The following is an 11,733-nucleotide window of genomic DNA, read 5'->3' on the forward strand; positions in this document are numbered from 1 at the left end:
GGGGGGGGGTGGCTTACCGATTGGCGAGGGACTGTGTCTGCGGGTGCGAGATTGGCAGATCGCGCTCGGTGGCGTTGAAAATTTGGAAGGGGCCGTTGGCCGCGAAGCAATCTTGGCTCGAGGACGAGGACACTAGCACGCTCGCCAGGGCCACGTAGACCGCGGCATTCTCATAGTTGCTGTAACGGGCCATCAAAAATTATAGCATTAAAAAACTGTTGTTCGCCGAGAGGCGTGCGGAGACGACGCGAACATTCTGGTCAAGCGGGTCTATATGGTGGGTGTTTCGTTGTAGCCGAAGTCGAGTTGGCGGTCGTGTAAGCCGTCGCGTGTGGCGGCGCCGGGGCTGGGGTAGACAAGAGTGGCGTAGGTGAGTGTGGCGTTGACGAGAGGATATTGAGCGGAGAGGCAGATGCAGTTTGTTTTGAGGGCGGTTCCAACGAAGAGGAGTTGGTCGGCGTTGGTTTGATTCCAGGCGGGTCCGTCTGCGGGGTCAGAGACTCCGTTGCAGTCCATGTAGAGGCCGGTGTCGTCAATCTGGCAGCCGGTGGGTGTGCCGATGGTGTATACGTAGTCTCCGATTGAGTCTTTGAAGTAATCTGCGCAGACGCCATTGCGTTTGGTGATGCCGAAGCCACCGGCAGTGATGTCTGCTTTATGGATGCCGTCGCCGTAGTAAGGTCGTCGGAAACGTGCTCGTGTGGTGACGTTTCCTCGTTGCGCCAGTTCGATGGCGATCCGGGGCGTCGGCAGCAACCAGGTGTAGTTGCCGATGTACGAGATTCCCTCGTTATGCCAATCGCGACTTTCAAGTTCATCACGACAACATGCGTGCACAATCTGGTCCAGCGTCATCTCCATCGAATAACTGAGCACGCAACCGGGCGCCGATATTGCAATGCACTCGCCCAAAGAGGCCACCGAACTCGCCGCCTCTGCCGGACAAGATAGACCGCGACAACGTTTACTTCGACTCGTCACGTTCACCGAAATCCGCCAACCGGAATCGTACGTCGACCATTGTCGGTGCAACCAGTTCCCGTAGTCCGTGTGATCCACATACAGCGGATTGATCGGGTTACGTTGCACGTCAATCAAAATGTCATCCGAGTAATTCACCAAACTACCCGCCTTCAACGGCTGTGGCGCATGCACCGCCTGCATCCGCGCCTCCTCAGACATGTCTAAGGCCGCACGACTTGACGGTATTGAGTCCCTCGGCGCCAAGGTCGGAAACGCAGTACCTGCGCGCAACCGCCCGAAGCTCCCCGGGCTGTTCCCTTCCGGACTGTTCCCCCTCTTGGCGTTCCCGATATCATTGCTGCTGTTCCCGTCGTTCCTGTTCCCGTCGTTCCTGTTCCCCTCGTCACTACTCACCTGCGCCGCCCGCAGCTTCAGGTGCAGCGGCGCCAGTCCGCTGGCCGCGGAACCTTCTGTCTCGGTGCCCGTGTCCGTACCGGAGTCGTCCGTGGCGGCCGCCGTTGTAGTGGTCGTCGTAGTCGTAGTCGTCGGCTGTGTGATGAAGTCGCGGCTGTCGAATACACGCTTCGTCGCCTTCGCCTCCAGGTAGCCGTCGCTATTGAGCAGGAAGCCGTCCAGGCGCTGGCCGCCCTCAAACATCACACCAGCATGGCTTGCGAGCACCGCGAACAGGACAATATTACGCAGCATTTTGCAGTTCACAAGTAGTCGGTGCACTCGTCAGTAAGTCGGTGCACTCGTCCGTGCAGTTAGTTGCAGTTCGTGTTAGTTAGCTAGTTACCGTCCGTGTAGTTCGAGCCGCCGATGGGGGGTCGAATTTCGTTAAAAAAAGCGCGATGAAAGGAAACTGGTAACTGCTCGCTCTGTGCTCACGCCGTTCCCGTAGGGCTGCTCGACTGCTAATTGCGTGCGTGGGCGTGCCGTGCATTTACTACACGTTACGGACAAGTGTGGCCACGACGGCGTTGATGATGGGACTCGTGGCCGTCGGTGGCACGCTGGAGTATTTTTCGTTGCGTGAGATGATCTTCAAGGCGACCAAGCCGGCGACTGCGCGGTTTGATCGGCTCATGGTTGCGGTCGTACTGATGACCTGCTTCTTCGCGGTCATGTCCGAACTGCAGGAGGAGTCGCAGTCATTCAAGTCTGCCCGTGTTTGGGTGCTCGCCATGAAGGTCACCCAGTTCATCATCGCTCCACTCTGCACCCTCATTCTGCCCCTCGTCAGCTGCAACCTGGATCTGGACCCGACCGCGCAGGATGACACGGCGCCCGCCGCCCGCGCCAAGTCAATCGACCCACACATACTCATCCCGTACGTCACGCGCTGGCTAAGCGACTGGGGCTTCATCAACCTCGTCGCCTCCACCCTCACCGGCATGGTACGCATACGCAAGTCCGTGGACCCCCACGGAGCCGCCATCGGCATCTCCAAAATGGTGTTCGTCATCATGACGCCCTGGGTCGGAGACGCAGGCGCACTACTCATCGGTGGCAAACTCGGCCGCTGCCGCGTCATCCCCGCCATCTCACCCAACAAGACGCTTGAGGGCTACTGCGGACTCGTAGTCTTCGCACTCCTCTCCACCTTCGGCATGCGCTACATCGGCTGGTGGCTCTACCCCCAGCACCAATTCAACCTCTTCCAACGCACTGCCAACCCCCTCTTCCTCGCCGTCGTCTCCGTCATCTCCGCCTTCGCCAGCGCCGTCGGTGACCTCATCGAGTCCACCCTCAAACGCATCGCTGGCGTCAAAGACACAAGCAACCTGTTCGGCCCACACGGAGGCATCCTCGACAAGGTCGACTCCATTATGATACTCACCGTTTGCCTGTCACACCTCATCGCATAATTGTGCGACTCACCGTGCCGACTGTGCGACTCACCGTACCGACTGTGCGACTCACCGTACCGCATGTGCGACTCACGGCGAGGTGTGTGCGACTCACAAAGCCGAATGTGCGACTCACTGTGCGTTGTGTGCGGCCCAGCACACAGCGCCAGCACCCATATGATTGGAAGGAAGTAAAAACACCCTCCCAACGAGCCAGGTTACCCAACGAAGTCCAAAAGTTCAGTTGTCCGCACCCGCGAAATGATGCTGAGAGATATTCTGGGAAGATTAACAATGAAATCCTAAAAGTACAAACCCGTCATGCTTTCCCTGCTGGCCCGTACCTGCCCTAGGATGGGAGGTGCTACGGGGCGGTGTTGGGTCGTACTTGTTGGAAAACGGCTTTTTGGTTCCAAAGATCTAACCATGTATCCAGCTCGCGCCTTTTGTCAAAGCTTGCGCGCTTTTTCTCATTGGTGACCACCAGCTGGGAATCAAACCGTTCCAGTAAGGTAAGATTTTTCTGCAGTGTGTTTTGTATAGCGAGGTATTGCTGACCCCCCGGTAGGTGACAGTCGATGGAATTGGGAATAATATCGTTTAGCGGCTTTCTCAGTAAATATTGGTTCTTGGTAACCACCTTGGGATGCAAGAAGCAGAGCAGAAATTCACCCAAGCACTCTCCTGCCAACAGTAGAATTGGTAGTCGCTCATCGGTGCCTGCCGACATGGCTCTCCGTTCCAATTTTTTCGTAGCGCTTTGCGCTAATGCCGAGTCCGACAAGGGCATAGTCGCCTGGGCACCTACTGATTCACTGAAAATCAGATCAGCTCTCTGATCGCCTTCAACCATTCCTCCCTCTTCCTGCACCCCCCCGCTTTCCTCTGTCCCTTGGGCCTCCGTCCCTTTGCCATCCACGATTCCTTCGCCTTCCATAGATTGATGATCAATCAGTTTGTTAGCAGTCATTACAGCATGTTGAATTGAGTCCGGTTGCGTGCTCAGACACCTCTGTATTCTGCCGTGACTTATTTTGAACCAGGCAGTAACCATGTCCAGAACTTCGTTGGAAATTTGTTGGTGAAGGAGATGCGGTCTTACGAGGACGACGAGCGCGGAGATGCGGACGGCAATATGAAGGGCACCGCGGTGGTAACTGAGCTGGAACCACTTGAGCACTATGACAACTAGACTTTCGCCCAGAGACCGCTCATGACTAGCCCATGGCACAGAGCCAGATCTGGAAAATAAACTTGGAGCGGTTTCATTGCTATTGCGTATATTGAGTAGTTGGATTATCGAGTCCAAGAGGAACACGAGCGTGGACCCCGTGCTGAGCCGCTCTGAAGAAGCATTGCCAAGCTCGGAATCACGGAGTTGGCGGGTGTTCTGCAGGATTTCCAACTTGGAGATCAAATGCGTAAGGCACTGGTCTAGTACGCCAATCTCTATGTTGATGCCCTTGTCGTCGTCTACGGCAATCTCGCCGAGTTCCGGCCCTGAGTTATCCGTCTCGCCCTTGGTACTCTCGCCCTTGGTACTCACGCCCTTGGTACTCTCGCCTTTGGGACTCTCGCCCTTGGGACTCTCGCCTTTGGGACTCTCGCCTTTCGGACTACCTTCCCAGTTCCTTGTTCGTACCCTAGAGTCAGAGTTTGGGTGCTGCGGATGGTACGTGGTCAGGTAGAGTAGGAGACAAAGGATGCCTTTGGGGAAGGATCTGTGGGTGAATAGGTGGGTCAGAGAGAGTAGAGGGTGATGTTTGGCTAGCATGATTAGCTTGGGTGGCCGGAGATCGCTTTGGTAGGCCCTGATGGTGAGTACGAAGCCGTCCCGCAGTACGTCGTGGAAGGTCCTGTCCTTGGAGGCCAAGTCAACAGGGTAGGGGTAGGTGGTGGTCAGGTCTCGGCAGAACTGCTCGAGGAGCACGAAAGATTGCAGGAGTTCGGCCGCTCGGAATCGAACGCGGGTTTCCTTGGTTATGAGGACGTACAACTCGATCAGGCTCTTGAGCGCGCAGACCACAGCCCTCTCGCCCTTGAGGCGTTCCGACACGGCCTGGATGACCTGCGCGCTCTCGTACAGCTGCATAGTCAACGACTTGATGTAATGAATAACGTGTCTCAAAATTCGCAGTTCATGCACACGCAGCGCTGCGTGCGCCACCGGATACACCACCAACGACATCGCCGGCTTCATCACGTGCGTGTTGTCCACGTTCGCCGCCAACACTTCTCCCGCCGCCTCCAAAGTCACAAACGTACCCGCCTCCAGCCAGTAAAACGTGTCCGGCAAATTCATCCCCAATTGACCGGTGCCCAACTGACCGGATCTTAACTGACCAGCCCCCGACGGGTTAGCCCCGGGCAGGACCGCGGCCTTCCCCGGCAGTACCGTGTTCTTGTTGTAGAACTCCAGCACGGTGTGTACGGCTCTCTTCAGGTCGCCCGCGGCCTTGGTTCGGCGCTGGGGACTAGTCAGGTGTTTCGGCAGCCGTGTGGCTGTCGTTGTGAGCATGTAGCCGATGCTAACTTCCGAGACGATGGCCGCGTGCACGTGCTCCACGACCCGCCGTTTGTTCCCGGCACTCGTCTCCTCGGCCGCCTCCTCGGCTGCCTCCTCGACCGCCTCCTCGACACCGGCCGTACAGCCCACGGCCACTTGCACCACCGTATCGGCCAGGTCCAAATCGGCCACGGCGCCGTCGCGCGCGACCAAGTACTTGTAAAGCAACTGATCCACGCTGCAGTCCTTCGTTGCCAGCGCCTGTACCGCCAGCCCTTCCGCTGTCAACAGGTCGCCGGGTGGTTCCAGTGTGGCCCTGGACATTGGGTAAGCCTTCTGGGAGTTGGTCAGGTGAGGATCAGTGTGGCGGGTGTGGGAACCAATCAGGTCGTCGCCGTCTGCGTTCAGCGTCGGCGGCAGACGGTTGTCCTCCGGCGGTTTGGTTTCAGTGAGGACGTCGTTGAGTGTAAGTTCATCGGCCCAGGTGTCGGGCACGCGGAGTTGATAAGTAGGGAGGAGAAGTTGGACGTGGAGGACCTCGTTGGGCTTGCCCACAACGACGTACTGCATCGCGGCCTTGTCGATACCGAAGGAGGGGTTGAGCGAAGCATGGACCCGTTCGGCCGTGCCGTGTCTCGCATAGAAGCGCGGCAACAGCTGCGCCAACAGTTGCGCCTCGCATAAGACCTGCACCACGTCCCGCGGAGCATTGAAGGCCGATGCCAAAATTGCACCCACCACACGAACGGCTTCCGTCCCGCGCACGGCATCCGCCCCGGCGGGGGTGGGGGTGGAGGTCCCGGTGACGGCTTCTACAAACTGACCCAGGATCACACTCCGGTATATGTCTAGCTCCGCCTCGTTGTGGATCAGCGGCCACTGCACACTGCGCCAAAGGTAAGACCACTCCTCCGCTTGGACCTGGTGCAACTTGAAACGTCGACGCTGCGTCGATGCAAGCGGCGATGATGCCAGTGGCGAAGAAGCTAGCAACCAACCGTCTCCGGGCGACGCGCCTCCGGGCGACGCGCCTCCGGGCGACGCGCCTCCGGGCGAGGACGGCTCGTGACTACCCACAATCGTGGCACACACGTCGCGCCAGACCTCCGACTCCTCGAACAACTGCGCCAACGTCCACCCCTTCCCCGCCGCCGGCTCATTAGAGTTTCCCATATAAATCAACCCGTTCCCGAAGAGAGATAGCCCTTGGACAACTTTTCACCAGGGAGCCCTTTCTCTACTTACGGGGACAATTATTGATTTTCCCAACCCCGCGCTTCCGGCATTGCCGAGACTCGAACCCGCGTGTTCTCACGAACGATTCGTATTCAAAAATCAAAGCGTCGTGGCGACGGGGTCGAACGACTTATAACCGCCCAAAGCAAAGGCGCTGAAACCCTCCACGGTCCGCGCGCCCGGATACTTGTACACCTTTCCGTCGGTCTGCAACGAACACCGTCCCCTGTGCCACCGACTCCTCTGCCCAATCGTCCTGGCTGCCCCAAGCAGGACTGTTGGGGTTTCGTTCCCAGACCCGGTGTAGAGCCCCCAGTAAGTGTGGCTTACATCGAAGAGATACATGCGCGGGAATCCGGTGATGTCGAATTTGGTTTTAAGGGCGTCTTGTGTAGTAGCGTCGACTTCGCCGACACGAAGAGCCGTGCCGTCGGGTCCCTCTCCAAGCTCTTCGCTCAGGTCCACCCAGGTCTGCGCCATGCGTTTGCAATGTGGGCACCAGGGAGCAAAGAATTTCACGAACCACCGCTCCGTCTGTTCGCCCGTTCCGATCTTTGTCGTGCCCACGAAGTTGTCGTCCGTCAACTCCACCACTTCCGCAAACACCGCAGACACTGCCAACAAGACCGCGCTTAAGAACCTCATCACGTGCACTCTAAATCAATACTGATCTCTCAACCAAACGCAATACAACCAAGTGCCAAAGCAACTGGATATTAATCAGATGCCGAATGAGATAATTTCCACCATGAAAATACGACTCGCTGAGACGGCGCCCTTCCCGTCCCAAGACCACTACCGTCCCAGCTGCATCGTCCAGCCTAGCACCCTTGCCCACGTTCTACGACTCAAGACCTACTCTCTCCCCGAGGATGTGCTCGCAATCGTTGCTCTCAAAAACAGGCAACTTTGCACCACCTCCCCACCCCTCCAAACTGCGACACAACCTCCACAAGGTGACCCCTTTGAGACCCAGTTCGCAGACTGCCCACCCCTGACCGATTGCCCCTCCATGGTACCAACCGTAGTCAGCCAACAACGGGCACGACGCCGGGACACACTATTGCCGCAAGCTTTCCTCGAAGACATCCGAACCAGGTACAAACTAGGCGACCTGGTAAGCCCGACCGACGGCACCCTACACGCCGCTATCCAGGCCCTCGACTCCCTCATCATCGAAGCCCCCCGTCACGATATCGGGTACCGCCACGATGTGGTGCACGATGTAGCAGACCGCCATGACGTTGAGGTGGTTGCGGAGTTCCGCTGGACGGGTACCGAGCTGTTGGTGAAAAAGGCGGGAGTGGAGGAGACTCGTTTTGACGCCGCGGTCGGCGACCTGGGTGCGCTGCATCGCACGCTGCTCGATGTCGAAGAGAAGGCGGCAATTGCCCTCCCGTTCCTGCATCCCGACTGGCACGGGGTCGAGGCCCGGCTGTTCTGTTGGCCCAGAGGCTGGAGCGTCTACTCCGCCACACGGTTCGGAACGGACTGGGCGGTGTACCCCGACCACCCTGACTTATGTCACGCGGACGCACTCGTGGTGCCACCCGAGTACAATTGGAGCCAAGTTGCAGCCCTGGGGAGGATCGCCACCAACACTAAAAAGGTACCCCTGCACATCGTACATCATGGGACGGGCGGGTGCGGGACGGGCGAGTGCGGGACGGGCGAGTGTCATCACTGATGTTTTGCAGCGCTTGGTTATGTCGAATGAGAACGGCGACTGGTTCACGCTGTCTCGCGTGCGGTGACCGGTCTGGCTGACTGTCCGGTTGCTGAGTGCCGGTCTATTTGACCGGCCGGTCGGTCTGACGGATGGATTGAATCACTGGTTGATGAATACCCACTGCGCGTCGGCTCTAATTTCGTCGCCTGCGAGTGAGCGGACGACTGCGAAGGCGGTGTCGGAATTGGTCCGGATGCGTTGTAGGTGTGCGCGTTGCAGTAGTTGGTGTTGGTGGTCTTGGTCTTGGTCGCGGAGGCCGGGTGTGGAGGCGAATAGTCGGAGGAAGTGGTTGCGCATGAGCACGAGCCAGGCCTCGAGGTCAAGGCGCGGCGTGACGAGACGGGGCGTGGCGCCGGCGGTGACGTAGGCGTTGAGGTCGTGGTGTTGCGGTTGGAGGAGTGCGCGGTCACCACCGAGGACCCCCAGAAGGCAGATGGAGGAGACCTTATGCTGCCTCAAGTCGATACGCCGTCCAAAACCATCGCCCGCGCCCACGAAAAAGTTTCCGCTCAAACTCCCCTCTCTGCGCCCACTTTCGGCGCCCTCAGGGGTACCCAACATACATCGACAGCCACCGCAGATACAACGACTCGACACCAAGTAACTCCAAGCATTCGTCGACCCAGGACCGCGGAATAGCCCACTGCCGCTCGTGTCGTCAAGCGCTTCATCTGGCGCATCAACTGGGGCAAACAAGCAAAACGTGGCAAAGCGTAAAAGAGCCTTTCCCAAAGCCAGCCACCAGTCCCGCAGTAGCCACAGGACCACAGAGACCAGCCGGCCATGTCGGGCGGCGAACGAGCGCGCAATACAGATGCCGCGCCGGCAAAAACAAGCGTTGCACACGCGTGTGCGGTAACTTATTTTGTAGCTTTCACGCCCTTGCCGGTCGTATCGCCAGTTTTCTAGGAACCGCCGCACCTCCTCCAGACAGACTGCTTCTCTCTCCGCCCACGACCAGTCGCAGCGACCGACCAGTCGTCGCTGGTAGCGCAGTCTGCCGCCGTGCTTCAACAAGCGCAAAATAGGCTTCGGCACGCGCCGGCTGCAGCGCGGGACGTCGACTACAATGCGGTCGTCGAATTCGCAGCCGCGAGAATGGAAACGCGATCTCGACAGCCGCGCGCTCTTGCTGCAGGGGTCCAGAGGGCTTCTGAATCCTGGCGCTTGTCCAGGCGCCCGCGCCATGTTCCAGGTCCAGAGACTGGGACAGTTGGCCAGAATGCGCCACCAGTGAACTCGATCCACCCATCTGGGCACGCCTTCCGGTCGGGAGCACTCGACGGGCAACAGGAACTGGTGCACGGCCAGCGGAAGGCCGGCAACCGACTCGCGCGAAGGCAGACGCCCCTCAGAGATGACTCCTCCCTCGGAAACGACTCCCCCCTCGGAAACGACCCCGACTCCAGTGCCGCCCGAAGCAGCGTTTCCTGCCGCGGGCTGACCCAGACGGTAGCTTCGATGTTCGTAGCGCGTGGCGTCTGGCGCCTCTCCGAACTGGGGTGTGAACGCGGGATGGGGCCGGTCACCAGCAGGCCGGAGCAGATCCTCGAAGTGGCGCTGAACGTACCGCTGCGCCCACCGCGGGTTCTGGCGTCGTAGCTGGTGCGGCAGCCACGTGCCCTGTGCGTCCAGCACATAGTGCATCGCGGAGTCCAGCTCTTGTCGCCGCGGTGGTGGGACCACGGCCGTCTCCGTCCACCCAAGCTCTGCGGGAGCCGGCTCCGAAGGCGTCCCGTCCGAGGGCGCCTCGTCCACCTCCGTTCCCACTCCCCGGCGTCGAAGCCGCGGCAAGAACGCGCTACTCAGGCTCCGAGAACCAGCCAACAACGCGTCCAAGGGTAACAACTCGTCGAAGCACACGAACAGACGCCGGTACGCACTCGTCATGTGCGCTCGTAACACCAACCGGTAAAAGTCCCACAGCGCCACGTGCGTCTCCACAGTGCCCCCACGACTCGCGATACCTGTCAGAGAAGTTGCTTGGAAGCCAGCCAGAGGATCCGCCACGCACGGGTCGACCGGCCACGAGTCACACTCCCTGCTCTCGTGCGTCGGCACCTCGAAAGAGGTGGGCGCGTGGAAAGAGGCCGGGTTTTCGAAGGACTGGGGGGCTTCGAAGGAGTGGGGGGCTTCGAAGGACTGGGGGACTTCGAAGGACTGGGGGACTTCGAAGGACTGGGGGACTTCGAAGGAGTGGGGCAACGGCCCGGAATCTTCAAACGACATGGGCGGGAACGGCAGCACAGTTGGAGGCGACACGCCTCTGGCAGAGGAGGCAGGCGACAAGGCTTGGTCCCCAGGGGACCACGCCACCGGCTCAGGGGACAAGCCGGCTGGGGCACGGGTCCCAGGCGACAAGTCTTCAGGTCCAGGCGACCAGACGGCTTCAGCCGCAGGCGACCGGGTCTCGGGCCCCGGTGACCAGGGTCGAGGTGGAGGTGACAAGGCCCCAGACCCAGGTGACCAGGCTCGGGATCTAGGTGACCAGGCCGGATGCCCTAGTGACAAGGAGGGGGGCCGAGCTGAGAAGGCTGGCCGTCCAGGCGACCAGGCTTGAGCCCCACGTGTCACGGATGGAGTCTGGGGTGACAAGGCTGGTGGCCGTGGCGACCAACCCCGGACGTCGAGTGACCAGCAGGGAGACAAAGGCGCAAAGGCTTGCTGTCTAGGCGACCGGCCTGGAGACCACGGAGACAAATTTCGGGGGCGAGGTGACAAAGCTCGGGGGCGAGGTGACAAATCTCGGGGCCGAGGTGACAAAGCTCGGGAGCGAGGTGACAAATCTCGGAACCGAGGTGACAAAGCTTGGGCTCTAGGTGACCAGGCTTGAGCTCCCGGCGACCAGGCTCGAGGTTCACGCGACCAGGCTTGGCTTCCGTCGCGAGGGTCGTCAGTGAGCGACTCGTTGGATACTTCCAATGGCGAGTACCGGAATTGGTGGGTACTGTGCAGAAAGCCGTCCCAGCTGTCGGTGGAGAAGGAGGTGTGGGGCGACTCGCGGTAGAGCGCGTTGTGGTCTGTCGGTTGGTGGATCGAGAGGTCGGGTTGGTCGTCGTCTGAGGACCAGTCAACGGCAGAGTCAGCCCAGGTGCGTTTACCGGCGAGAGGTTTCTCGGGTGGCAGGTGCAGGGTGCCTTTAAGAGCATCAAGGAGACGGCGGCTGTCAGGGGCTGGACAGGACTGGAGGCGGAAGGTCTCGGGCGGCTGGTCGTGATCGGCGAGGAGGTGCTGAAAGGCCACAGTCAGACCGCGGAGTTCGCCGGCTACGCGGCCGCCGCGGCACTTGATGAACTTGGTCGCCCGTCGCAGCTTGACACCGCCGCTGGCGGAGGTCGCGAGCAGGACGCTCACGGCCGCGCCTTCGTCCCGGACGGTCCGGGCTGAAGTGAGATGGGATAGGAGGGCGCGGCGGCTGCCGAGGAAAGCGACTGAGTCGTAGGAAG

At 59.9% G+C, this 11,733-nt stretch overlaps 6 protein-coding genes across 6 annotated transcripts; 2 read left to right on the forward strand and 4 right to left on the reverse strand.

Moving 5' to 3' along the window:
* Positions 1-270: 270 nt before the first annotated feature.
* Positions 271-1,671, reverse strand: GNI_152410 (hypothetical protein; the record flags this gene model as incomplete). Its single annotated transcript, XM_011134503.1, has 1 exon — positions 271-1,671. The coding sequence occupies one exon, from the start codon at positions 1,669-1,671 to the stop codon at positions 271-273; it is 1,401 nt and encodes a 466-aa protein (XP_011132805.1).
* A 281-nt stretch (positions 1,672-1,952) lies between these two features.
* On the forward strand, positions 1,953-2,834 carry GNI_152420 (phosphatidate cytidylyltransferase; the record flags this gene model as incomplete). The annotated part of the gene is made up of 1 exon (XM_011134504.1): positions 1,953-2,834. The coding sequence occupies one exon, from the start codon at positions 1,953-1,955 to the stop codon at positions 2,832-2,834; it is 882 nt and encodes a 293-aa protein (XP_011132806.1).
* A 346-nt stretch (positions 2,835-3,180) lies between these two features.
* On the reverse strand, positions 3,181-6,495 carry GNI_152430 (hypothetical protein; the record flags this gene model as incomplete). Its single annotated transcript, XM_011134505.1, has 1 exon — positions 3,181-6,495. One exon carries the CDS (start codon positions 6,493-6,495, stop codon positions 3,181-3,183), a length of 3,315 nt encoding a protein of 1,104 aa, XP_011132807.1.
* Positions 6,496-6,657: 162 nt separating this feature from the next.
* Positions 6,658-7,203, reverse strand: GNI_152440 (thioredoxin domain protein; the record flags this gene model as incomplete). Its single annotated transcript, XM_011134506.1, has 2 exons — positions 6,658-6,765; positions 6,889-7,203. The coding sequence occupies 2 exons, from the start codon at positions 7,201-7,203 to the stop codon at positions 6,658-6,660; spliced, it is 423 nt and encodes a 140-aa protein (XP_011132808.1).
* A 79-nt stretch (positions 7,204-7,282) lies between these two features.
* Positions 7,283-8,245, forward strand: GNI_152450 (tRNA intron endonuclease, catalytic carboxy-terminal domain protein; the record flags this gene model as incomplete). The annotated part of the gene is made up of 1 exon (XM_011134507.1): positions 7,283-8,245. One exon carries the CDS (start codon positions 7,283-7,285, stop codon positions 8,243-8,245), a length of 963 nt encoding a protein of 320 aa, XP_011132809.1.
* A 141-nt stretch (positions 8,246-8,386) lies between these two features.
* GNI_152460 (DNA-directed RNA polymerase) lies at positions 8,387-11,733 on the reverse strand (the record flags this gene model as incomplete). The annotated part of the gene is made up of 1 exon (XM_011134508.1): positions 8,387-11,733. A coding segment is annotated over one exon (3,347 nt), but the record flags the coding sequence as incomplete, so codon positions are not given.

Source organism: Gregarina niphandrodes, assembly GCF_000223845.1.
Source record: "Gregarina niphandrodes unplaced genomic scaffold scaffold00043, whole genome shotgun sequence".
Classification (NCBI taxonomy): Eukaryota; Apicomplexa; class Conoidasida; order Eugregarinorida; family Gregarinidae; genus Gregarina; species Gregarina niphandrodes.